Source organism: Maniola hyperantus, chromosome 13, assembly GCF_902806685.2.
Source record: "Maniola hyperantus chromosome 13, iAphHyp1.2, whole genome shotgun sequence".
Classification (NCBI taxonomy): Eukaryota; Metazoa; Arthropoda; class Insecta; order Lepidoptera; family Nymphalidae; genus Maniola; species Maniola hyperantus.
In genome coordinates this window covers 2,538,995-2,566,577 of record NC_048548.1, presented here as the reverse complement: position 1 = coordinate 2,566,577, position 27,583 = coordinate 2,538,995, and the positions used below count along the sequence as shown (strand labels likewise).

Sequence of the window (27,583 nt, the reverse complement as noted above, 5' to 3'; positions counted from 1 at the left end):
ATGCCCGCGACTTCGTTTGTGTAGATTTAGGTTCTAAAAATCCCTTGGGGGGAACTCTTTCATCTTCCAGGATAAAACATAGCCTATGTCACTCCATCACGTTGATTAGTTGCGACGTGACGTGAAGGACAACCCAATAAACCAACATACAAACGCACTTTCACATTTATAATAATTTAGTTGCGACGTGACGTGAAGGACAACCCAATAAACCAACAAACAAACACACTTTCAAATTTATAATAAGGGTACTGATTCAATAATTCTAAACGACTGAAATCGTGATAGGGATGAAAGGGCTTTACCTGTATATTCTAAAAAAAATTTTTATTCATACTAGTTTTTGATTTATTGTGCAAAATGTCGCAAAAATACGACTGTAGTGCAGAACCTTTGGTGCCTGAGTTTGACTTGTGACTGGCACTTGGCCAGTTTTTTTGTATAATCAAGAATAGTTGGGTACTTTACTTATCAACTGTGATACCCATTTGTTTCTTAGCATTTTATTTAATCATAGAAAGAACATAAATTTTCAATTCCTAAAATATCCACTGCTCATTAGTAGGGCTAAAAGTTACAACTGGAAGGTTTAATAAAATTGAAATACACATATAAAATTTTAAGTATACAATTTATTAATACTACACTGAACAAAATTGTAGTTTAAAACACTCTTACATATTAGTCTTTTAGAGTTAAAGCACTATTTTCCATGTGTCATCTGTAAGAAAAAGATTTTAGAATTGTCAATTTTATTCTTACTACACATTTTCTTAAAGGACTCGTACATTGTCTCAATTCACCATGGAAAATGTTAAAAACTTTATAAAAATTATTAGGTAATCAGCAGGCCACTAAGTACACAACCCGACTAATTAAATCTAGCATTTTTCTATGTCAATATTATCAAATTCTAGGCGAATAATTCATTCATAGTGTAGGTATAGTAGGGAGACAGATCAAATTAAACAAAAGCATTTGGAAAAAATATTTACTTAATCACAGTAATCATTTTATTCTACTGTGAATGCATACACCATACATGAGAACACTCTCAGAATCATATCAAATAATAATTTATAATAATTAATTTATTATTCACTGCAACTCACTCCACTCAGTGGATGTATCACATGTACACAATTTGTTTATTAATTACTCTGAAACAAAAAGAAACATTTGAGTCATATAGTTCCAATACCCGCTAACTCCACTTTAATAAAAAAATATGACTGTCGATGGTTCCACATAGTCTATGGACTTTTGAATCGATCATCCAAATAAATTGTATGCCAAGAACCGCTAAATCCCAAATAAATTTGACTTAAACTTTTTAGTTGTTTCCAAAATCCGCCAGCTCCACTATACATTTAGGTACAATAACCGCTAAGTCCGTTTTCGACCAATCACGATGCGCTATTCCACAGCGTGTAAGATGGCGATTCAGTGAGAAAGCTTTGGTTGTGCTACTTAAAATTGCAAATTTTAGTTAAAATTATGGAAGAAATGACAAAGAAAGTAGAAAAAGCAGCTCCTAATAAAGGAAGAAAACGAAAAAGTCAGCCAGATTTATGGAAAAAGAATAAACTGAAAGAACAAAGGTACGTTAAAAGTATGGTCGGTTACTATGGCTAGTATAGGCTATACAGAGTGTTTCCTGTATAGACGTGTTGACAGTGTTCAACAAGTATATACCTACATATCCTTATATATATTTTTTGAATTATTTACTTTACGATCCTATTAATATTATAAAATATGTGAATATTTCGATACCAGAAATTTCAATTGTCGTAAAGGACAGGCCTGTCCATGTCTTGAAATTTCTGGTATGTGTTGAAATTTCTGGTATCGATTTGTATATTTGTACCTACTTTGGTTATTTATTTTTACGAGGACAATAAAATGTATGATGTTATTAATATAATTTTTATTTTTTTCTATTAATATAAAAGTTTGAAACTTACAAACATACATACTTTACATTATAAATAATAATAGGTAGATATAAAAGTTTGTAAGTTTGAATGTTTAGTTTTGACTTGAGTTTGAGTATCAATATTTATTTTTCAGGTACACGCCTCATGATTTGCCTGTTTTTCCAAAGTGTAGACATAATACGAAAAGTTTGAAGTGCGGCTCATTGTTAATGGGTGACTTAATGAATATACATAAGCATTTTTACTTTAAAAAAAATAAAATACACCAAGATAACTTTATTTTGAAGAACTGTGTGACAAAAAATGTTCAAAGACATCGCCCTAAAGATGGTACTGGGTGCTTGAAAAATATGAGTATAACCTATTATCTTTACAAAAAATCTGACAAAAAAAATGTGCGTGTCTGTAAAGAAGCATTTATGTCTATTCTAAATATAAAAAAAGATTCTTCCGGCGCATTAGCAAAAGAAACTCGAGGTGGTGATCACCGATCTCAGGAAAATGAAAGCAAACGTGTTGCTATAAACGCATTCATACAATCGTTCGAATGTAGAGAATCACATTATTGCCGAGGAAAATCAGCCGAAAGAATGTACCTGAGCAGTGATCTCAATATTAGAAAAATGTGGCTTCTTTATAATAGTAACGCATCGCCAGAACATAAAGTCAAGGAATCATTTTTCAGAAAAGAATTGAATTTAAATTACAACATTGGTTTTGGAAACCCACGTACTGATGTATGTTCTCGTTGTACTGAACTATTAGAGAATATGAAGGTGGCTAAGACTAATGAAGAAAAACAGTCTCTAATGATAACTAAACGAGTACACAATCTAAAAGCTAAAGCTTTTTATGCATTATTGAAGGATGACGACAATGAAGTGATGACACTATCTTTTGACTGTCAGAAAAATCATTGCCTCCCAAAACTACCTGATCAATCAGCCTATTTTAGCAGGCAATTTAATTTTTATAATTTCATAGTTGTTATTGGCAACTCTAAAAGTAAATTGACAACTGAAAACGTTTTCAGTTACTATTGGTATGAAACAGAGAGGCCAAAAGGATCCAATGAAATTTCTAGTGCAGTTTTCCATACTTTAGAAAACCTAAATATACCTGAAAATGTTAAAAAGTTAAGACTATTTGCAGACGGCTGTGGTGGCCAAAATAAAAATTCAATTTTAATTGGCATGTGTTCCAAATGGCTATATTCGCACGCACCAACTCAGCTTAAAAGAATGGAAATAATATTTCCAGTTGTCGGTCATTCTTTTCTCCCAGCCGATAGAGTTTTTGCCAAAATAGAAAAGGATATTCGAAGAAAAGAAGTGATCATGGAACCACAGGAATATGTCGAAATTTTAACTCCATATGCAAAAACTTTTCACTTGTCTGAAGAAGTACCCGTACTAGATTGGAAAACTGAAACAAATGCTGCTCTCAAACCTCCGGGTAGTTGGCATTTCAGCTTTAATATTTCAAAGAGATTTTTATTATTTAAGGGAAAAACTAATGTTGCTATTCAAGGAGAAGAAAATTATAGAAGTGAAATGAATGTCAAAAAATTAGTTACCAAAAAAGGTAAATCTGTATGCAATATAACACCTACAGCATTACCTGTAGGAATGACAATGAAAAAGGAGAAGGTGTATGATGTTTGCAAATTACTTCAAAAACACTATGGAGAAAATTGGCGGGATTTACCAGATTTAAGTTTTTACTACACTGCTGAGCAGGCTTTTCTTAATAACAACAATGAAGATCAAAATAATGACAATGACTATGCGTGCGAAAGAATAGAAGAAAATGACCAATTTGTTTAACTTTCTTCCTTCTCTTCTATTTTTGTGTTTCTTTTATTATTATAATAGAAAAAATCAACGAAAAATAAACACTGGTTTTTAAACATCCTGTATCGAATTATAAAGTCGGTTAGGTACAAATCCCGCTAAATCCACTAGTAGTTTGTTCCAAAATCCACCAACTCCAGCAATTAATTACAAATTCCGATAACTCCATTTTAGTTACACAAAAATTTTTTTTTATTTAATTATAATTACGTATGAGATAGTTTAAAAAAAATCAAATAATATTAACAGATTAAATAATCAATTTTCAGTGAGTAAAGGTATTGATTTCACTATGAAACCGATTTTTGCTTACACTGAAAACAAGTGTCGCGTGGAGTTAGCGGATATTGGAACTATATGACTCATTTATGTGATGTAAAATGACAACAATTATTATTGATCATAGACATTTTTCTGCAAAATTAGAACGGAAGTATAACCACAAATATTGTAACTTGTGTACATAATATTTTCTTGCCATGTAAAAAGAGTGAAGACAATATGTCTGATATGGGTGTAGGGTTGTAGTTGTGCTATTCTTTTCTTGGTGTGTGTAGCAAAAGGTTGACCTGCTCTCACAAAACACTTGTACCACTAAAAAGATTTATGAGAAAACTATCTTATGCTAGCGACTTTGTCCGCATGGACTACACAAATAAACCTCTATTTTACACCCTTACGGCGGTTACGCACTCATCCGATCGGAGTTTGAACTGAGAAAATACGTTATTATGTTTTGTATGGTAGCGTATGACATATGTTATAGATAATCACTGGTATTCTCACAGATGACGGAAGTGCCGTACGTAATCGCTGTTAGGGGTTAGATTTTTAAAAATCTTTTCTTAGCTAATGTCTACGTCATAATAGCTATCTACATGCCAAATTTCAGCCTGATCTGTCCAGTAGTTTGAGCTGTATATTGATAGATCAGTCAGTCAGTCAGCTTTTCCTTTTATATAATTATTATATAGATAATACACACACCACATTTTTAACCAGAGATCATTTATTTGATAGAATGATGTGTTAGTCAACTTGAACCATTGAGTGCTATGCTAAGCACGAGTGGGTCTCAAATTCCATTAGCTTTGTTTAGGATGTGTGGTGTGTGGGCATAACGCCACTCTGTAACATACTGACTTAAATAAATAAATTAACACTTACTGCCCATTTTTCAAAAACATAATATCATAAAACTTAGATATTGCGACTTGTTTCTGTTATATGCAACTAATTAGAATATTATACATTTCTGATGAGAGCAGATTTAAATTTGAATTTTGTGTGTACGAAATATTAATGACTGTGATTAAAATAATTACAATATTAGATGACAAAAATGAATAAGTTTTACAGGTTAATTGACATTATTAGCTTAAGTCCCATAGTGAAAACAGTAAGTATAGTCCATACAAAATGACTCCTCACATGCCATTTTAACTCTATGGGTCAACTGTCACCTTTAAAATAGGGACTAAAATCGTACTTTTGACATGAAATTTGTCACAAAAGTTAAAATAGCGCGTGAGGAGTTAATTTTACGCATTATAATTACAAGTATTCTCAGAAGTAAAGCTCACAAAGTATTGCATAATTTTACCTAAGAGTTAGCATCCTATTACAAATCAGATCGACCCATATATTTTGGTTTTAGCTCCTCTATCCTCTTGATGAAGTCAGTCTTCTCGATGCAGCCGTCGCAAACCTCATCCCAATCGTTCAAGATCTTTTTTAGATCTCGAACCTTTAACTTCTTCAGATCAACGCTCTTCAGGTCGATTTGCTTATCGAAGCGAAGATCACAAATTTGTGCGTCTTTCTTCTTCAGTTTCTCACAGATTTTATCGGCGGGCATTGACCAACTGAGAGGTTTGGACAGCTCTCCCAGTATGCCGGTCGCGGACTCTTCTAGCCCACCTAAATAGTAACAGAACCGATTCTCCTTATTCTTAGTACCTTTACAGAACTTTTTAAACTCTGCTTCGATCTGTTTTGTGTCTTTTTTAACGTCATCTGATAACGTGGCTGCGAATTTCTCGACTGTTTTAATGCAAACCTCACATTCGCCTTCTTTGAGTGCGCAGGTGATTTGCAGCACAGCCGCAAGAAGTAATAAATAAAACACACTAAATTTACACATTTTGAATTAGTTTTAAATGAGCAAAATACTAAACACAACTTTAGTGAAGCGCGAAGTGAAATAGAAATTGTATAAAACTAAACGGACTTGGAAAACTCTTCAGCCATTCATTTATTTTTATGACGTTGACAGCGTTACTTGGCGAAATATGATTGGTGCACGTTTTCTTTGCAGATGTGAGATGCGTTCCATTCATCATAATATATTATTCTAAAGGTTCGTACGCACCTGAGCGGCGCGGCGCGGCGCTTCAGTCCGACTGCAGAACGCTTCACCTCAGGCCGCTCGACGGTGCCTACCGCACTACAACTTCAGTACGCGGCAGCTCGCGTCACTTGCGCGTCACTTTTACACCCGTTCGCGTACGAGCAACAACGTCGCAAGATGAGCGACAGTGAAGAGGATTTGATTATTATTTCTTTGTTGTGCAGAAGAAGAACGAATTATCGAAGAGAAAAAACCGGCCAAGTGCGAGTCAGGCTCGCGCAATGAGGGTTCCGTACTACAGTCGTATGATTTCGATAATTCAAAAACTATGATGCATAAAAATAAATAAAAATCTGTTTTAGAATGTACAGGTGAAGACCTTTCATATGATACCCCACTTGGTATAGTCACTCACTTCGAAAGTTGAAAATACTAATTATTAGTTCATGACCACAATTTAATTTTTTTTGTGTGATCTAACCCTAAATTCACGGTTTTCAGATTTTTCCCCAAATGTCAGCTATAAGATCTACCTACCTGCCAAATTTCATGATTCTAGGTCAACGGGAAGTACCCTGTAGGTTTCTTGACAGACAGACGGACAGACAGACAGACAGACAGACAGACAGACAGACAGACAGACAGACAGACAGACAGACAGACAGACAGACAGACAGACAGACAGACAGACAGACAGACAGACAGACAGACAGACAGACAGACAGACAGACAGACAGACAGACAGACAGACAGACAGACAGACAGACAGACAGACAGACAGACAGACAGACAGACAGACAGACAGACAGACAGACAGACAGACAGACAGACAGACAGACAGACAGACAGACAGACAGACAGACAGACAGACAGACAGACAGACAGACAGACAGACAGACAGACAGACAGACAGACAGACAGACAGACAGACAGACAGACAGACAGACAGACAGACAGACAGACAGACAGACAGACAGACAGACAGACAGACAGACAGACAGACAGACAGACAGACAGACAGACAGACAGACAGACAGACAGACAGACAGACAGACAGACAGACAGACAGACAGACAGACAGACAGACAGACAGACAGACAGACAGACAACAAAGTGATCCTATAAGAGTTCCGTTTTTCCTTTTGAGGTACGGAACCCTAAAAAAGAAGAAGAAATGGATTGCTGACATACCAAAGTCACGCTATCAAGAAGGATATCACATTTCTTCAGAATGTCGAAGACAAAATTCTTTATGCTATTGCCTAATAGTTTTTGTGGAAATTACATTAGAAACAATAGGTATACCACACAGGTCGGTAATATAATCCTACAAGAAACCTATGTCCAGCAGTGGACATATCTATCGGTTGATGATGATGATGATGATGATAGTTTTTATGGAAATTATAAAAAAATATTTATGCATATCCATACTTATATTATTATCAACGCAAAAGTGTATTTGTCTGTCTATCTACTAGCTTTTGACGGCTCAACAGCTTAACCGAATTTGATGAAATTTGGTACAAAGTTGAATTACATCCCGGGGAAGGACAGGCTACTTTTTATCCTGGAAAATGAAAGAATTTCCACAGGATTGTTAAAGGCCCATTTATATGAAGTTTGGACCAGAGGTAGCTTGCATTCCGGGAATTGACAGAGGTAGGCAACTTTTTATCCCGGAAAATCAAAGAGTTCACACGGGATTAAAAATCTAAAAAAAAATGCAACTAGATGATGCCTGCGACTTCGTCCGCGTGGATTTAGATTTTTCTATAGGTGAGCACATTTCCGGGAATCACCTACTAGTACCTATATACCTGAGATAGATTATACCCTGTAGGATAAAAGTAGCCTATGTGTACCTACACATAGGCTAGTTTTATCCCGAAAATCAAAAAGTTTCCACGGGATTTTTAAAAAACCTACATCTACGCGAACGAAGTTGCGGGCATCAGCTAGTCCCTTAGGTTCTGTGGAAATTACATTAGAAAAAGCATTTTCGCAAAATGTCTTTGTTTTATGTGCAATAGAATATATAAAATAGGCAGGTAAACACAGGTACATATTATATCTAAATACCTATATAAAAGAAAAAGGTGACTGACTGACTGATCTATCAACGCACAGCTCAAACTACTTGACGGATCGGGCTGAAATTTGGCATGCTGGCTAGCTAACTAGCTAATATGACGTAGACATCCGCTAAAAAGGGATTTATGAAAATTCAACCCCTAAGGGGGTAAAATAGGGGTTCGAGATTTGTGTAGTCCACGCGGACGACGTCGCGGGCATAAGCTAGTATAATATAAACACAAGTACAACAATAGGTAGGCATATTTCCGAAACTATTAATTCTACCTAGATGAAGTAGGTAGGTATAATATTATGTACATAATATATTATAGTTATTTAATCAGGATTATTTTTACCATTGATGTTTTCTCATAACGCTCGGAGAGACATTTATACATTTAGACACTGGGAAGGGGGGAAGCCGACATCCTAGGGGTTGGGACCTTTGAGGATATACTTCTAAGAGCATGAGGAACACGTCATGTGTCAAAAATTAAACCTACGTTATTTATTTTGAGGTCTATCTTGCCGATTCTTGCCTGTACTTTAAATACCTAACAAGATGCGCGTGTATCTTATTCGAGCGACGTACGCATACTGAAGCGCCGCGCCGCGCCGCTGGGTATGTCGCACTAGCGTCACTGCACTGCGCGTCGCTTCGGTGCGCTTCAAAATATTCTCTCCAGCCGTGCCGCGCGGCAACGCGCGGTGAAGCGCCGCGCCGCGCCGCTCTAGTGCGATATGCGCCATACAAAATGATAGAAATGATATTTTGAAGCTCTGTGCCGCGACGTGAAGCTCACTGAAGCGCCGCGCCGCGCCGCTCAGGTGCGTACGAACCTTAATGCTGGCCACATGCTGCTTGGCCGATGTAAATATTTTAATTCGCTTTACACTCGCGAGTTAGGTACCTACCTATTGCGGTGCGAATGCCTTTGTTCACTATCCAAGAATGAAAAGGTACCTAGGTATCACTGTCCTATCCACACTTGCTGTTCCATAGTGAAGTATTCGCACTTCATCTATGTGCTGTTCAGAAGCTGTTGTGTTGTGCTGAAGAACGAGCATAATTATGTGGCGAGAGTGTGTAGTTTATCCAGATTTCATAAAATATTGGTCAGGTCAATCCCATACTACTAGAATCCAGAGTAGTAGATTTCATAAAAGTTCAAACTGTCTATGGTCCAAATTAAGTTATTAATCTGTGGTTGTTGTCATGGAAACGTAATTTGTTTGTCAATAAAAAAAATCACAGCTCAAAGATAGTTTTGTCGATTTTTTAGCAATATAGTTAGAGCAATAGATATTCTTGAATCTTTCTTCTCTTCAAAGAAAAATATGTCACAAACAAAACTACAAGATAACCCAAAGAGCGTTCTGGAACAATACATAACCGCACTCCAAAGTGAATCAAAAGTGGTTCGCCGAAATGGTTTAGTTAAGATAAACGAAGAGATATTTGAAAATCCATTGAACAAGCATAGTGATTTAACTTTTGTATTCCCAGAAATCTATGCGCATATATTGAAAAGCTTTTCAGACGCTTCCGAAGCATGTAGAGATAGTGCAATTTTGATAATGTCCAATTTCATAGAGCGACTGCCTCTTAATGATTATTATCTAACTTACATACTGCCAGTCATCGTCCGTCGTATTGGGTGCCCTGAAATTGTCGAAGACTCTGAGGAAATACGCCTCGTTTTGATAGAGCTAGTACATAAAATATTACAAAAGTATAAGGGGACACATCTTTTGACACCATTTATTAATGATTTCACCAGTATTTTGACTAAGACTAGCACTGATCAGTACTCCAAAGTAAAATTGGAGGCATGTGAATGTATAATATTGGTAACCAAAGTAATGCAGCAAGATTTTCATTTCCAATCGGAGAGTTATGTAAAGCCTATCTTGTCAAACTTTGCTCACCAACATTTTAGAGTGAGGGTTGCAGCTGTAAGAGCTATTGGTATGACTTATCAAGTTTTATATGAAGACTAGCTTATGCTCGCGACTTCGTCCGCGTGGACTACGCAAATTTCAATCCCCTATTTCACCCCCTTAGGGGTTGAATTTTTAAAAATCCTTTCTTAGCGGATGCCTAAATTATAACATCTATATGCATGCCAAATTTCAGCCTGATCCGTCTAGTAGTTTGAGCTGTGCGTTAATAGATCAGTCAGTCAGTCACCTTTTCCTTTTATGTATTTAGATAGATTAATTATATAATATATTATATAATATAATATATTATATAAGATAGTATAGTTTAAACAGATAGAAAAATAAGCAGATGTTTAATTTAGCTATACATTTTAAAGTTGAGATAACTTTTATTGGTATTTAAGTTGGGGATGTGTATGGAAGTATAGGGATGCCCTTTTAGTGTCTGTGAAGTCTTTCTTGCCTACAATAGCCTAATTTCCTTCAAGGCAAGAGTGAATAGACATCATTCAACTTAGACTTCTCATTGTTTTTTATTAAGGATGTTTGTTGTCAAGTGCTAGTCTATCATGCAAGAAAAAATTGTTAGTCTCTTGGGATTGGTTTTATAAAGTTTATGCAGTATGTTAATTGATTGTTTAATTTGAATTTCTAGGTGCCATTGTCCTAGCAGGCAATGTCAAATGCTTCGAGCTATCCATCACCCCGATGGCTGAGAAACTGTTTGATGAGAACACTCAAGTTAGACTGCAAGTCACTATGGAGGTCGGCAACTGGATGCTGACATATAGGGATCGCTATTCCTTCTGGCACCGGATGATACCCTTGCTGCTTACTAGGTTTGGATATTTAATAACTAGCTAATGCCTAACTACGAGTTCCAGTGGGAACTCTTTGATTTTCCGGAATTAAAAGTAATCTATGTCACTCTCCAGTAGGTCTTTAACTACAACCATACAAAAATCATGTGTTGCCCCATTGCGATGTGATTGGAGGTATGGAGGACAAACCAACAAACACACTTTCGCATTTTTAATATGCATGCAAACCCGTGCCGCCAAGCGATTTAGCGTTTCCGTATAATAATATGATGCCACATAGAAACCGATCAGGGGTACAGGTTTGATATGCCATGTCCCTTCCCAGTTGGCTAACTTTCATCATGGACTGCATCATCACTTGGCACCAGGTGAGATCGACCTCAAGAGCTAACTTGTACCAGAATTAAAAAAAAAATGATTTTAGTCTCCATATGTCTGTTTGAAATAAATATTTAATAGTGACATTAAGTTAATACTGATTGACCTTCAACTCAAGAGTGAAAACTGAAAAGGCATCTTCTAGGCAAGTGTCTTAGGCTGCATCATCACTTGCCACTGATTGCAGCCAAGCGCTAGTCTATTAAAAACAAGATTTCTTTTTAACCTTTACAGTCTCAGTGATGTAATGGCTGATATCCGCGAGACTGCGTCGAAGCTTTGGGACGACATAGGTCGTCAATACATGGAGGAAAATGAAGAGGATCTTAAAAAGAAGACCGACTTCCTCAAAGACACGCCGGCACACTATCCTGATGTTAAGCGACCTAATCTAGGATGTAGGATACTAGTACAGAGTAATATAGGGAAAATTGTTCCAGCGATTGGAAGAGGTACCTTAAATTCTATAAAAAGATTTACAAATTTTAAAGATTTGAGATTTTCTCTCAAAAAAAAATCAAATTGGTACTAATATTATAAATGTCAAAATATGATCAATTTTGACGGAATTTACATAAATAGCTTGCAGCTTGGAGAAGGACATAGGCTACTTTTAATTCCGGAAATTCAAAGAGGTTCCACAGGATTTAAAAAAACTTTTTATGTGGACTAAGTCCCAGGGGTCATCTAGCAAAAATTTCTTTAGGTGTGACTTTTTTCAGATGGAAGTAGGTATCCGTATTTAAATTGAACACCAAACAGAATAGTTGTTTTGAGGCCGCCCTCTTTCATTAAGGTGTCTTATCAGTACCCATATTGTAAATGTGAAAGTGTGTTTGTTTGTTGGTTTGTTCTTCAATGACGTCGAAACGGAGCAACAGATAGACGTGATTTTTTGCATGGGTATAGTTAAAAACCAGGAGAGTGGCATAGGCTACTTTTTATCCCGGGAAAGCAAAGAGTTCCCACGGGATTTTTTTTAAACCTAAATCCACGCGTACAAAGTCGTGGGCATCAGCTAGTAAATAATAAAACTCGGTAAGTACGGATCTAAAAGCATGATCTTTAATGTGCAGGACTCATATTTTGGGTTGTTGGTCATGCCAATATCCGTGATTGGTTGGCTGTCATATCACGACTCTGCCTCCTGCATTGGATACCACGTGTCTCTGTACATTAATTACCACAGATGATCTACTTCTCTAATCTGTGCTAATTACAGTCGTCCACGCACACACAAATCCTTTTTACGGTGAGTCGGCGAGTTTTTTGTACCCGTGCACAAGTATCCCCACTATTACCGCTCATGCCTCTAGATCCGTGCGGATACAATGGTACATAGACCTACCAAGTAGGACGACCGTTGTCGAACGACGACTGCAGAGTTGTGGTCGAGGTGAAGTATTCTCGTCACAGAGATGGACGGCTGGCAGGCGGACGCTCGTCTCCGCTGCGCGCAGCTGCTCTGTTGGCTAGTGTTGTGCGCGGAGGAGGGCTCCACTCAGCACGCTAACACCATCGCGAGGACGCTACACAGGGGAGCATCCGACGACGACTGCAGAGTTGTGGTCGAGGTGAAGTATTCTCGTCACATCTAAGTATTTGTTCTGTTTGAGGCGTATTAAACGTAGGTACCTATAGGTAAAGGCAAGATATATGATGCCGCTCCGTCGTGTGACGTTACAACTCGAATTGAATTCTGACAAAAGCTACGAGCAGAAAAGCACACTTTGATCTTCATTACCTGCCTCGTTTTAAAAAGTATAAAAAAATAAAACCACAGCTTTTCTTGTAATTTTTCCTTGATAATTTTTAGATTAAAACTGACGGCTAGACCTATTGTTTGAAATCTAAGCAAATTTTACCTATGGGCACAGATCGAGCGTGCATCTGAGTTGTTCGGCTACTTCATGACGCCGGACACGTGGTGGCCGCTCGTAGAAGCTGAGGTTGACTCGTGGAGCGCGCTCTTCGTCATCGCCAACATCCTGAAGGGGTCCCGCGCAGAACTTGTCAAGGAGAAGGTCATGCATGAGCTCTGCAAGGAACTAGCTGATCCAGATAGGTGTCGGGTTCGGAAGGTGAGTTTATTACCTGTGTAATCAAAAAGCTCTGGCATCTTACAGAAGAAAAGCTGTGTCTCGCTCATTCATCCATACTTCCATACTAATATTATAAATGCGAAAGTGTGTCTGTCTGTTTGTCTGTCTGCTACCCTTTCACGGCCCATCCATTCAACCGATTTTGACGAAATTTCGTACAGCGATAGATTGCATCCCGGGGAAGGACATAAGATACTTTTTATCCCGAAAAATCAAAGAGTTCCCACGGGATTTTGTAAAACCTACATCCACGTGGACGAAGTAGCGGGCATCATCTAGTAAGGATATAAAAAAGCGGTGCCCAGCCATGAGGTACATTACATCGGTTGTTTCTTTTTTGCGTATTATTAGTTCTTTATCTCAAATGACTGTAGAGAAAAATAGCTTTGCTTCGAAAAAAAAAGTGTTATTTAAAAATCAACTAATCTAAACAATTGGACGGATCGAGCTGTTTGGTATGCAGATAGCTATTATGACGTAACATCCGCTGAGAAAGGATTTTTGAAAATTCAACCCCTAAGGGGGTAAAATAGGGGTTTGAAATTTGAAGTCGTGGGCATAAGGCACCTATTACAAATAGCCAAAAAATTGATTTAGATTAATTTTATTTCATGTGCCAAATGATGCCTTTTTTACCAATATTAAATTTTATTTTCCAGCCAAAGTACCAAAGGAACTTGCTAAAAGTAACCGAGGCGTTGATGGACCTCTGCACGGGTGATTGCGTGGCGGTGGCGGAACAGCTGTTCATCATAAACTTCTCAGTGTATGCGATGCCTCATGACGATAACATGCAGTTTATGGCCTTGTGTGAGTATACTTACTAGTAAGCTAGTAACAGACGCGACGTCCAGTGCTGGACATAGGACTCATACCCGTGCGACTTCGTACGCGTGGATTTTGGTTTTCAAAAAATCCCGTGGGAACTCTTTGAATTCCCGGAATACTATAATGCCCTACCGTCCTACATTATTTCCCTTGGAGGGCAAGAACAGCACCTGTACGGGAGCGGTGTGTAGGTTCGCCCGTATCAAAGGGAGATCTCTCCCACCGATCGATTGGTTTGCTCGGTAGCGCCAGCTGGGCCAACGTTTGTGTCTTGAAACTTCTATATATAGTGCAGATTCCTAAACACTTCGTTAGTGCGATTCAGATTTGCGTGTTCTGCTTTCACTTCCAAGGATGGTACCCGTGCTGCCATCTAGTGAGAGCGACGTGAATAGTCAAGGATTGGGTTCGTATCCAATGATTGCTGATCGATTTCTTCGTACGAGTGAAGAGCGCCATCTACTTGTAATTGTGGTGACCGCTTTGAAAACGTTTTTCGTTCAAAAACGGTTAAAGGGTGAAACTACTAAATTATACACTAGATACAACATGGGGTCATGAAACACTAGATTATAACATGGGGTTATTCAAGGGGCGGACCAACAAATTCCTAAAAGGCCGGCAACGCATCGGCGGCTCCTCTGGTGCTACAAATGTTCATGGGCGGCGGTAATCACTTAACATCAGGTGACCCGCCTGCTCGCTTGCTCGCTATATCTATTAAAAAAAAAACAAAAAAAAACTCCTCAATTTTTTATTGATTGATGAATGGCCCCTTATTGTAGGTAAGCTGTAGTATCGAATTATATGAAAGTTTACCCTTTTTCGGCAGCAAATCTGGACAAACTGCGTTACATAGAGAAGTGCGGTCGCACCCTGACATCCCTGTACGATAGACACATCGGTCGCGTCCTGGCCGACATCCACAGTGACGCCGTCACGTGGAGCCTGCTCACGCCGGACCGCTGTCTGCTGGAGTGCGTGTTGTTACACGCAGGTCAGTGATCTATCTATAATACTTCTTCGCTTCGTCCTCGTGTATTGAGGTTTTCAAAAATCCCGTGGAAACTCTTTCATTTTCCGATATAAAAGAATTCCCACGGGATTTAAAAAAAACCTAAATCCTCGCAGACGAAGTCGCGGGTATCATCTAGTGAATAATAAAAGGAATAACTTTCGTAGAAACTGTAAAACCTTTTGATCAAGCAGGGTCTGCAATGGGCCGTCAATTGCACCTAATCGCACCCCTCCTGAAAGAATGCTTGGCACCTCCAAAAGTGGACCCCGAAGTGAAACTGAAAGTGTTCACCGCACTGTCAACGGTTCTGTTGAACCGGCAGACCAACTTCAAGAAATGCGAACCGGACAAACTGGAGGCCTTTTTAAAAATTGTCATTGACGGTAGGTATAACTTTCTTTTAAGAAACTGACCATTTTTTTTTGCCATATTATTATTCTCTCGGTAGGAAAGGCATTCCGAACCAGTGGTAGATGCAGTTGACGATTCAAAAATACTTGTAAAAGTTTAATTGAATAATAATTTTTTTTTACTGGCTGATACCTGCGACTTCGTCCGCGTGGAATTAGGTTTATTAAAAATCCCGTGGGAACTATTTGATTGTCCGGTATAAAAAGTACCCTATGTCACTCTCCAGATCTTTATCTATACCCATGCAAAAAATCACGTCAATCCGTTGCACCGTTGTGAGGTGATTGAAGGACAAACCAACAAACTAACACACTTTCGCATTTATAATAATGGTACTGATATAAGGGAATTTACCAAAAGTGACGTCGAAACTTTTCTTTTCTCTATTAAAGGTGGAGATTGTTTTTTCCACATGCAAACTGTGAACATTTAGACTAAGGCTGAGATCTATAGAGCGCACTTTGACTTTGCTCGGACTTAACATTGAGTTAAAACGAGACAGATTTATGTGAGAGATATATAGCTCTGTCTCGTTTTAATTCTGACTTAAGTCTAAGCAAAGTCAGAAAGCGTCCCTCACCCTAATCTCACCCTAAGCTCTACCTGAAAATAAATAAGTAAGTAATAAAATGGCTGGCTTATGTAATAGTCTCTTGAATTAGCTTTAGTTTCATGTATGTGCTGTATGTTTTCCTTTTGTAAATAAAAATAAAACTCATTTTAGAGGTTATACTGCCGAATCTAGTATGGTCGCCGGGTAGAACAGCGGAGGCGATTCGCACGGCTGCTGTAGCGTGCCTGTGTTCCGCGCTACAAGACAATCCCGACGAGCTGACTGTGGAGAGAGGAGGCGATGGCGATACTAATGACAAGGTGTGATTGAGACTTTTGGTAAAATTCATCGTCATCATGATCAACCCATCGCCGGCTCACTACAGAGCACGGGTCTACTCTCAGAGAGACGGGTTTTGGCCATAGAATGCAACGCTGGCCATGTGCGGATTAGCAACTTCACACACCTTTGAGAACATTATGGAGAACTCTCAGGGATGCAGGTGTCCTCACGATGTTCACGGGGGGGGGGGGGGGGGGACACAACGTTCTACAAAGTCGAAATGTCTATAATTTAATGACGTAGAGTTTCATTTGTTTCTTTATTGTTTAAATATCAGCCTATAGACGTCCACTGTTGGACATAGTTCTTCCCTAAAGAATGCCACCACACCCGGTCCTCAGCCTTCCGCATCCAGTCGGTCCATCGTGTAGATACCGGTACATCGTGTACCATATCGGTAGATATTTGTTTTCAGGAAGTAAATCTATTCCCAAGTAAGGAATCACTAGAGCCCTTCCTGGATCAGATGGTGCCGCTATTGGTCGGTTTGGTCGACGATAACTCTGCTTTGACGAGGCAGCATACCCTGAGAGCGGTATGTTGTCTGGCCACGCTAGCCCGCCAGCGGGGCTGTTTTACTGTTGAAATACTGCATAAGTTATATTTTGGTAAGTTATATACCTACATAAGTTCTTAAGGTATATTTGATAGGATATCTAATATAAAAAAAATTGTGAAAAAAATGTAAATTAGGAGCCTGGGAGGCGCCAAAATGGAATCTTACACCGCCGGGCGCCAAAATGGAATCTTACACCGCCGGGCGCCAAAATGGAATCTTACACCGCCGGGCGCCAAAATGGAATCTTACACCGACGGGCGCATTATCTTATCTTACCTACATAATGTACTTAATGGGGTATTTTAACCTTTTTGAAAAGTGTCTAAAGTGATAATAAACTACCAGAAAATTTACAAAAAAATTATTCGATCAATAAGTGCAATAAAAATGCATTCAAATTTTGCATTTCAAATTTCGCCGCGAAAACGCTACCCGCCATCTTTTTAGGTTCATGATCTGTGATGACCTCACACGGATTGGTAAGCAACGGCGTTTTCTTGGTGAAATACATTACATCTTCAATCCATGTGACGTCACAGTCGGAATTAACATGGCGGCTGCGGTATCATACGTTTTGGATATTTGTAGAACAGACAAAAAAGTGAAATCTTTAAAAGGAATTATAGAATTCATTACATAATTTTATAAACTGAAATTAACGTCTTTATATTGCTTATTGCTAATAGTATCTTGTTGACAAACTAGTACTGACTGGCAGTGAGAATGGGAAACCAGGGATTGGCTTCGTATGAATAGAATAGAATAGAATGTTTTTTATTCATGTAAACTTCCTACAAGTACTTATGAATAGTCAGGTAGTTTTAATTTACCACTGGTTCGGAATGCCGTTCCTACCGAGAAGAACCAGCAAGAAACTCGGCGGTTGCTATGAACAATGCTTTACACAATAGTTACCTACAGTAACATTTTTTTAAAATTTATAGACTAGCGCTTGGCTGCAATCAGCCCTGCTGGCAAGTGATGATGCAGCCTAAGACGGAGCGCGCTTGCCTAGAAGATGCCTATTCACTCTTGTCTTGAAGGTATGCAAACATGATTGAATTTTAGCAGATTTCTGGAACTATAGCGTTAATAATATTGTTCAACATGCAGTGGTGCTGAAACGTCTCGACGACAGCAGCGACAAGGTGCGTTCGTTCGCCGTGCATACTCTGTGCACGCTGTTCACATGTCGGCCACACGCCTACGACACGACAGTGTTCGGCGCGCATGTCGACGCGCTCTACAGCGCCATGCTTGTGCATCTGGACGACGCGGACGAAGTGTTCCGGAGGGAAATGTTGGGTGAGACACACTGATATGCAAACACACGTTGCTCAAATGTCGTCCGCACACAAGTGTAACTGAGTACAGTGCGACAAGGCTATCTTGGCGCGTGGCGAAAATCGGAACTAACGTTTGCCGTCAAGTGTCCCCTTTGTTCTTGTTTGAATATTCTAAGCACGATTCTAAAGCGAGGTTTAGATTAGCAACAAAACTTGCAGAAGTTGACTTCCGCAAGCTATTTCTACCGTGTAAACAATCAAATCAAGCTCACTTTATTTTTATTTTTTATTTTTATTTAGATACAAGTTAGTGATGATGCAGTCTAAGATGATAGCGGGCTAACCTGGAAGGGGTATGGCAGTTTTTATTAAACCCATACCCCTTTGGTTTCTACACGGCATCGTACCGGAACGCTAAATCGCTTGGCGGCACGGCTTTGCCGGTAGGGTGGTAACTAGCCACGGCCGAAGCCTCCCACCAGACCAGACCAGAAATTTAGAAATTATAAAATTCCAAACCCCTGCCAGGAATCGAACCCGGGACCTCCCACTATTAAGACCACAGCGCTCACCACTGCGCCAGGGAGGTCGTCAAACTTCGGCAAGTTTTGTAATTTGCTGGACTTGCCGCAAGTTACAAATGTATGTACGTGTACATTTGTACAATATTACTCGTAGTGTAAAGAATTCTGCAAGTACTTGCGAAATAACTTGCAAGAAGTTCTTGCTAGTCTAAACCTCGCTTTCTCCAACCGAGTTATTTATAAGTCAATGACTAATATGTACTTAGTTAAGATTATCTTATTGGAATTATGGGATAGGTACTGCGAGGTCTTAGTTCGTAAAACCACTAATTAATTAATTATTTTTTGCTTTTAGATGCTCTGCTTACTCTCAGCGATGTCGAGCCTAGGCTGCTAATGAAGAAAGTGAAAGCTAATATTCACTTGTACAGAAACAAAGCGGCGTACGAGCGGTTGTCTAGTCATATAGAAAAGCTCACTATTTAAATTCATTTAATAGGTTTTAACTTCTAGTTATTTTCAATATCCTTTAAATTATCTTTTTTTTTTTTTATTCAGATACAAGTTAGCCCTTGACTGCAATCTCACCTGGTGGTAAGTGATGATGCAGTCTAAGATGATAGCGGGCTAACCTGGAAGGGGTATGGCAGTTTTTATTAAACCCATACCCCTTTGGTTTCTACACGGCACCGTACCGGAACGCTAAATCGCTTGGCGGCACGGCTATCTACCTATTGTTTCTTTTCTTTGTGATTTTAGCGCAAAAAGTGCCTTAAGTTTTATGTTTTAATAATGACTAGATCTATGTACAAGAATGAATAATTAATGAAAGTATGTTAATTTTATCAAGTAAATTCTGCACAAGAGAATCAGATTGGGTTTTATTTTGACAGTATTTTAACAAGAGTAATTTAGGTAGGTACCTAACTATAGGTTTTCGGATTTCGATTTCCTTTTATTATTGTCTGCATTTGCATTTGCATCGAGGTAACAATATCAAAATCCATTTTGTCTGTATGGAATTTCCTGGAAACTCTGAAATGTTCAATTCCAATAATAAGCTAAAATGATTCTTATAATAGGGGAGCCCAAGATGCTAAATAGGGATTTACTCGAGCGTCGTGGGGACCTGTTGGATTGTGAAGATTAGGTGCTAAAAAGAAAAAAAGGTTATATGATGGTGGGGTCACTGGTGGGGAGAGTGCGTACAGGTTTTCAATAATGTAAAAAATAAATCGCGAAGAAATACTCGAGCGCTTTAGATATTAATAGTAGTATATAATGCGCCCCATGTGTTTCTCTATCGCAAAAATATTTATCTGCCGGTTTGCATGGTGGGGGTGGTCGTACGAAGGTGTAGAAGGGGCGCTCCATCTTAGGCTGCATTATCACTTCCCACCAGGTCTAATTGCAGCCAAGCAAGTCTTTGAATTAAAAAAAAAAGAAAAGAAAATAGACCCAAAAATATATATCGAGTGCGTCAGATATTAAGGAGGGATGTTAAGTGAATCCTCAAGTAGCTTCTATTAAAAAAACTGACGCAACAAAAAGCCATGGCCGATGTTTGAAACTTTGTGCCTCTCCCATTTCCTTAGGTCACGCTCAAATTGTCAGATCAGTGAAATGCACACATTTCTGCATCTAATTAACTTGCCTTGTCTTATCGGACGCACTCGAGTAAATCCCAAAATCCCCTCTTGGGCTCCCCTACCATTATAGCTCCATAATTTTATCATTGTCTGATGTAGCTATAAAAGATAGAATTTAGAGCCCTATGAAAAGGTAAAAATTACATTGACAAATGCTGTGATCTATGATCATGCAAACGGCAATGGTGCCACTGATCTGTACTAATACAAGTGCGCTGGACTTGCCGATTTTCGATTTTCACAATTTTGGCGTTGATGGTAGCACTGAGTATCGTGTGAGCGTACTCGGTAGGTCAATTTCATAAAACCTGCATCAATCATTCTTGCAATTTCAATTGTTCTGATTGGCTGAATTTGTCCGATTCTTGTTGCAATAATGCATTGTAGCCAATAGTGAGTGAGCGTCAAACAATCAGAGATGATTGCGATCGTGACATTGTAGCTGTCATTTTACCGCAATCGAGCAGCTGTTATTTTGTAGGGCACACCTTTTCCAACGTACTTGGATAATATGTCCATTTCAGTGCATGATGCCATAGAACAGCCTACTGTCAAGTGCCAGTTGTCACTTGTCAGCTGACAGCTGTCTTTGATCAAGCGCAAAGCGCAACTGTGAACCAAGTTCAGTAGTTATTTTTTTTTTAAGTGAACTGTGAAGCGCCAGTCTATGGTAGCAGGTATAGGTATCTATGGTCTATGGTATACTCTTTGGTCTACGGGTTATTCAGGGTTATTGGTCTGTGGGATTACTGGTCTGTGGCGTATGCTAAGCGTGTTGTATTTTTATGCTTATTATTATTTAATTTTTTCTTAATTATTTTCTACCAGTGGTACATATAGATTATTAACAAGCACTTTAACATTTTACAATGGAAGTAACCAGGAAAAGTGAGTAACCTTACCTTGCAAATAAGTCCTGCACTGTGCGTTGCATTGATAGCAGTTCTCATGAGATTTTTTTTTGTTTTCCAGATTTCAAAGAGGCATTGCCTTTAATCGGTGCATCTATAGAAAAAGCGGACTTTTTAGTAATAGATGCTGAATTCACAGGCTTAATAAACGGCCGCGACGTGTCTATATTCGATTCTCCTCAGGAATACTATACCACATTGTTGAATGGGTCGACGGACTTTTTATTAATACAGTATGGTTTATGCGCTTTCTGTTGGAATGATGACGAGAAACAGTACACGAATGAATCGTACAATTTCTATTTGTTTCCGCGTGGTCGGCCGGGGCCTGAGAAAATGTTTTTGTGCCAAAGTTCAAGTCTAGACTTTTTGTCCGCACAGGGATTTGATTTCAATAAATTGATCAAAGAAGGTAACAATGAAAGATGTTCAATTTAAACATGCAATTTATTTATTTATTTATTTATTCAGATAGATCCAAGTTATTTGCATGCAGTGTTTACCTGTAATTAGCTTTTCATTTTGTTTAAGAACTTTGTAATATTGTTTTTGTGAACTTTGAAGGTATATCATATATGACGGAGCCTACAGAGACTAGGCTAAGAGAGAACTTGACGGAGCGACAAAGTAGAAACAACAATGAGAAGGAATCTATTTCAATCCCTGAAGAGAACAAAAGTCAGATTGAAGGCATTTGGTAAGCACTATTTATTTATTTATTTATTTAAATTGTAAAAGAACCGCCCACAGAATTACACACTTAAAATTACATAATATGTTATTGAGTTTTATGGGTCTAGTGTAACTCAAATTAAGGACTATCAATACAATGAACCAATATTTGTGGTTGAAACACTTGATTTTGATAAAATAAATGTATTAGCTAAGTAGCCTGACATGAACTGAGGTCATACAATATTACAACCTTACTTAAATTTACTTTGGACAATTGTGCCTAATAAAAAGCAATGATAAGTTCTAGGTTGCCAAGAAGATGCCTATTCACTCTTGCATTGCCTATTTACTCTTCATGCAGAATAACAGGCAAGTGCAAGCACACTCTCTGTCTACTTACACTAGTCTCTTGCACATCCATACTAATATTATAAATACGAAAGTGTGTCTGTCTGTCTGCTATCCTTTCGCGGCCTATCCACATAATTGATTTTGATATTTGATATTTTTCTTACAGTAAAAAAGTTCGCAAGTTTTTAGATGACAACGAGTCAGAGGAGATGGAGATAGACCGGTGCAACGCGTTCATCAGGCGACTGCTGTTCCAGGAGCTCGGCACACGGTTCAAGAACGAGGCGTTTGTCGAATCCAAGGTCTTAGAAAATAAGAATAGGTAATAATATGTCACACTGTTACTCAATGGGACAACTATTTTTAAAAATTCCCGTTGAGTAACAGTGTTACACACGGGGGTGTGACTCAACGGGAATAACCCATATAATAACATTTTGGGATCAAATACCTTAACTTCTTTCTTTGGCTAAAGGTCCAAACGCAGTTACGCTGCGTTGCGCGATGCGACGCGGCTCGTGAAATATAGTTTATATGAGTTTGTATGGAGCAAAGTGCACTTGAGCGACGTGGCGCGGCAAATATAGTTTATACTAGCTGATGCCCGCGTCTTCATACGCGTGGATTCAGGTTTTTAAAAATCCTGTGGGAAATCTTTGATTTTTCGGGATAAAAACTAGCTTTTGTCACTTTCCAGGTCTTGTACTATACCCATTTTGATATTTTGACAGTGATAATATGGGTTTGTATGGAACAAGGTGCGTCGCGCAGGGCAACGTAAGTGCGTTTGGACCTTAAGGGGTCGTTCTTATTTCGTTTTTTGATTGAACTAGGTATATTTTGCTGACAGAATCACGTGATTCCGTGATAGCTTAGTTAAGATGTCCTCCTTCTATTCGGGAGGTCAGGGTCTATCTGTTATGTGAATCCTTTCGCTACGTCACATTTCACTTCAGCAGGGCTATTCACTAAAATAACATCTCGATATCGAGGCTCACTCAAGTGAGATAGCTCACTTCGAAAGCAAACTCACTTCACCTTGGTTTGGTATTCTGTAAACATCTGCTACGCACATGCGAAGTGAAGTGAGTTCGGAATGCGAACTCGAACGACTAGGGATGTGTCCTCTATGGTTAAGCGAATCGGTAAAATTTTTAAATCCGTCTTTTATCAAAATACGTACACATTTCTAATAAAATGTATGATTTATAGTTTTGGTACAAAAAAATGTACACATAAAAAAATAAATCTCATTTTTTAACGTATAAGATACCGAAATTACATTTAGCACCTACCGGTCTTTGTCGCAAGATGGCTGCGAATTAAAAAGTTTTAAGTTTGTTTACAAACCAAGTGACATTAGTGATCGAATTCGAAATTGTGGATTAAAAGTTACTATTGTTTTGTGGATTTTAAAGGATTTGTTGAGAAAAAAGTTTCTAAAAAATGAAGTAAGTATTGTAATTTTGCTCTTTAGTTACAAATTATGTTCATACTTAACAATTAGTGTCTAACAAGATTACATTTCGTAATACAGTATCACGGAAAGAGCGTCGCATCCTTCTCGGGCTCAAATTGAGTCTCTTTTGGAGTACTTGGAGAGAAACCCAAGCCTTGCAAAGGGTTTCTCTAAAGTACCTAGTGCAAGGGACGCAGCCCGAAGATCTTGGGAGGCACTGGAACTCCAACTAAACAGCCTTGGAGGCTGTGTTAAAACTTCAAAACAGTGGACCAAAGTTTGCAGATAGATGCTCCACTGCCATAAACAGAAGTAAGTGAATGGTTTACATGTAAAGAAGAAAAACATTGTTTAAAAAACCCTGGTTACACTTAAGCTGTTGGTCCCGGTTATTAGCATTAACATCTCACCTAATGCTTTGCCTCAATGGTGTGACATTAAAAAAAAGTATTTAGTGTAGGTAACTAATTCTATTGTACATAATCTACTAACTTTAAAAACCCCAACTAAAATTTGGGGTCTAAACATTATAATATTATCTCTTTCAAAATGCTCCCTGTGGTAAACTTGTTAGATGTATGTATATAACAGAATAGCTCAAGTATTGTATTTAAAATAATTCATTTTTAAACAAACATCTGTCAGTAATAAATAAAAATAGAAATACTATATTATGCATTTATTTACATTTTATTGTTTTATTCACATTATTTAAATTTGTTTTAGGACCATCAATGTTACAGAAGCAATCCGAGCACACTATCAGATATAGTCATTTCTACTAGGGTAAGGCTAATTTGCTATTGATTTTTTTTAGTTGAGTTAGTTACTAATAATATCTTATCAAATTTACATAAAATATACATATCTAATATTATTATACCTACTTTTTTTCAGAATCAGAGTGTTCTGCCTGTACCTCCTTCCCCACCGCACACCCCACCAGCTGGAGTTAGTGGACCACCGCCTTTGCCTACAACACCCTCGGGCTCGGGTGCTCGTCCCTCACGGCGCACGCTTAATGCCCAAAGTCGGCTGTTGGGATCACCAGCACAGAACCAGCCACCTTCCCCGATGACAAGTAATTATAATTTACAAGATAACTAGAAAATACGATAGATTTAGAGTACCTACCCAATAATAAAATTATTGTTTGTGTCTGTAAATATACCAACAGATTTGAATAAGGATAGATTGACTTTAACTTTATAAATTCTACTAAATTACTTACTTTATAAATTCTACTAAGAAGTTATTTTTGTTCTAGCGCCATCCAACCGTCGCCAAAGACGCCAAACAGTGGCATCTCCAACTCAACGGTGGTCTCAATTCTCCAGAATGACAGAGAGATTTCTGGCAATTGAAGAACAGCGGATTGAGGTGGACCGTCGCAGTTCGTTGCTGTTTGAAGCGATCGTCAATCATGCGCACGAACGGGACACGGCTACGTCTCAGGCATTGCAGACCATCGGGGAGGGGTTAAAGCTACTGGCGGAAGCTTTAATAAATATAAACTTAGGATCATTGCTCTTTCCCATTTAAGTACCTACCTACGCAAAGTTTGTAAGTTTGTTTGTAGGAAGTAATCTCTGGAACTACTGAACCGATTTTGTAAATCTTTCGCCAGTAGAAAGCTACATTATTCCTGAGTGATAAAGGCTATAATATAATTTATTTAAAAAAATATTAGAGATCCTACAAAATTTAATAAGCTACCCGTGCTAAGCCACCGGGTCACTAGTAAACAAAATAATTTTTAATCTGTCATGTCACTTATTACTTTTAAATAAAATAAAATAAAATAAAATTTTATTTATTTCATGTAAAATAACTAGTATCTCTTATAGTGTACCTAGTATAATATCTTATCTGTCTATTATATTTAACTAAATTTATATTAGTTAAGTTAGGTAATATTGTAATTAGGTAAATAGTTTAGGTATAAGAATAAAGGAAAATAGAATTATAATATAATACATGCATACTTCTGCGTAAGTACCTACTAAAATTAAAATATGTACAAAATTTTAGTTAAGTGAATATTATTATTATTTTTGAGAAAATAAATATTCCTTTAAACCGAAAATAATATTTGGTAAACAAATCTTGATGTTTTATTTCTTCCAATAAATGTTCTATTAACTCTTCGGAGAGTCGGTAATTAAAAACAAAGTCTCGAGTAATTATTAAATAATAGTAAGTGAATTACGAATCTCATTCGCTTGACGTCGACTTTTTTCGTCGAAGACCCCCCACTAGGTGGACGGACGACATTAGACGAGTCGCAGGGAGCCGCTGGATCCAGGCGGCGCAAGACCGTGGCGTGTGGAAGTCCCTACAAGAGACCTATGTCCAGCAGTGGACGTCTATTGGTTGATGATGATGAATAAGAAATTGAACACAATCTAGCCATGGTAGTAATAATTCTATAGGTACCTACTAACCAATACTGACTAACAAAATGTAACTGATAAACTAATTATTTTACTTAAAACAACTTATCACTTAAATTAAAGCTTAAATGTTTTATATAAAATCAATTAAAATCACTAAAGCAAAAATTCACTCCGAATTCGATAGCTCTCACATAACTTTATATTTGACAAGTGGATTCGAGCTTTGAGATGACGTAATTCGACAATCGAAGCTCGATCGAACCAAGAAATGGCGTTAGAGAATACCACTTGTGCCTCATTTATCCTGACCAAGTAGTTTATCTCACCGCCGCATTCGTCAATGCGGCGCCACCTGTACTATCGAGTTTTACAGAATACAAATGATCAAACTCATCGCGAATTCACTTGTCGAATTACGAAAAATGCTTTACAGAATAGCCCTGCAGATCTACCAAAATAGATCGATAAATCATCTGCTGCGTAGGTGCAGGTCCTACATGTAAAATACAAATATATGAATAAGATTATTTGATCATCAACAGGGTGTTAAAAGTGACAAGGTTAAAATCAGCAACCGAAATCCAAGATTTGGACTCACTGAAGAGAGAAAAGGAATGGGAGGAGTTTGAGGAGGCAGTTGGTTTCTCAAAGGTCGCCAGGATGATCAGCCAATCTGTAAGATTGAGTTTAAACGAGACAGATTTATGTGAGAGATATACCTCTGTCTCGTTTTAACTAAACTTAAGTAACGATTAAGCGACCCTGAGTACGGCTGTAAGTTTCATATTTTCCTTTTGTTCAGAGATTGAGAAAAAAATATATTGTGTGCTGAGTTGTAGTGTTATGGAAATGCTATTTTCGCTTGGAAAACGACACCTTTTGAGCCAAATTATTTAGAAATCGATAAAGTCCATCATTTTGAATCCAATGAGAAAAACCTAGGTTAAAAAAATTTAGGTTTTTAAAAATCCAGTGGGAACTATTATTATTATTATTATTATCGATATATCTACTCTCACGCCCGTGTACAAGATAAATATATATAACAGCCAAAAGAAATATAATATACTTACATACATAAAAATAAATAAACCTACATAAACATTACATACATACATATTTGTACCGGGCGGAGGATTACACCCCGGCAGGGGAGA

General features: G+C 38.0%; 3 protein-coding genes and 1 long non-coding RNA gene across 5 annotated transcripts in view; 3 read left to right on the top strand and 1 right to left on the bottom strand.

The window, feature by feature from the left end:
• Window positions 1-977: 977 nt before the first annotated feature.
• On the bottom strand, window positions 978-6,078 carry Manf (mesencephalic astrocyte-derived neurotrophic factor). Its single transcript, XM_034974643.2, has 2 exons — window positions 5,397-6,078; window positions 978-1,160 (listed from the first exon to the last, which is right to left on the bottom strand). Exon 1 carries the CDS (start codon window positions 5,934-5,936, stop codon window positions 5,415-5,417), a length of 522 nt encoding a protein of 173 aa, XP_034830534.1. The 5' UTR covers window positions 5,937-6,078; the 3' UTR covers window positions 978-1,160; window positions 5,397-5,414.
• A 3,389-nt stretch (window positions 6,079-9,467) lies between these two features.
• On the top strand, window positions 9,468-19,857 carry Dnaaf5 (Dynein axonemal assembly factor 5). The gene is made up of 12 exons (XM_034974624.2): window positions 9,468-10,188; window positions 10,819-11,002; window positions 11,597-11,814; window positions 12,779-12,936; window positions 13,240-13,443; window positions 14,124-14,274; window positions 15,125-15,289; window positions 15,502-15,693; window positions 16,446-16,594; window positions 17,032-17,224; window positions 18,289-18,480; window positions 19,341-19,857. Exons 1-12 carry the CDS (start codon window positions 9,558-9,560, stop codon window positions 19,469-19,471), a joined length of 2,568 nt encoding a protein of 855 aa, XP_034830515.1. The 5' UTR covers window positions 9,468-9,557; the 3' UTR covers window positions 19,472-19,857.
• A 1,507-nt stretch (window positions 19,858-21,364) lies between these two features.
• Window positions 21,365-27,583, top strand: part of LOC117987593 (poly(A)-specific ribonuclease PARN-like) — a 45,181-nt gene continuing 38,962 nt past the window's right edge. For both annotated transcript variants that reach the window (XM_034974627.2, XM_034974625.2), the window contains exons 1-5: window positions 21,365-21,522; window positions 21,607-21,957; window positions 22,110-22,242; window positions 22,738-22,893; window positions 26,969-27,101. In XM_034974627.2, coding sequence (XP_034830518.2) covers window positions 21,504-21,522; window positions 21,607-21,957; window positions 22,110-22,242; window positions 22,738-22,893; window positions 26,969-27,101 — 792 coding nt within the window. In that variant the 5' untranslated portion in view covers window positions 21,365-21,503. The remainder of the gene's footprint in view (window positions 21,523-21,606; window positions 21,958-22,109; window positions 22,243-22,737; window positions 22,894-26,968; window positions 27,102-27,583) is intronic.
• LOC138403215 (uncharacterized) lies at window positions 23,053-26,956 on the top strand. The gene is made up of 4 exons (XR_011237493.1): window positions 23,053-24,342; window positions 24,757-24,816; window positions 24,928-25,111; window positions 25,298-26,956. It is a non-coding gene; the product is annotated as an uncharacterized lncRNA (long non-coding RNA).

Excerpts from the sequence above, each read along its gene's own strand:
- Manf (XM_034974643.2), bottom strand. The coding sequence starts at position 5,936 with ATGTGTAAATTTAGTGTGTTTTATTTATTACTTCTTGCGGCTGTGCTG.
- Dnaaf5 (XM_034974624.2), top strand. The coding sequence starts at position 9,558 with ATGTCACAAACAAAACTACAAGATAACCCAAAGAGCGTTCTGGAACAA. Across the intron at positions 11,815-12,778 it reads TGTTCCAGCGATTGGAAGAG|AGATGGACGGCTGGCAGGCG; the intron begins GTACCTTAAATT and ends TTCTCGTCACAG. Across the intron at positions 16,595-17,031 it reads ATGGCGATACTAATGACAAG|GAAGTAAATCTATTCCCAAG; the intron begins GTGTGATTGAGA and ends ATTTGTTTTCAG.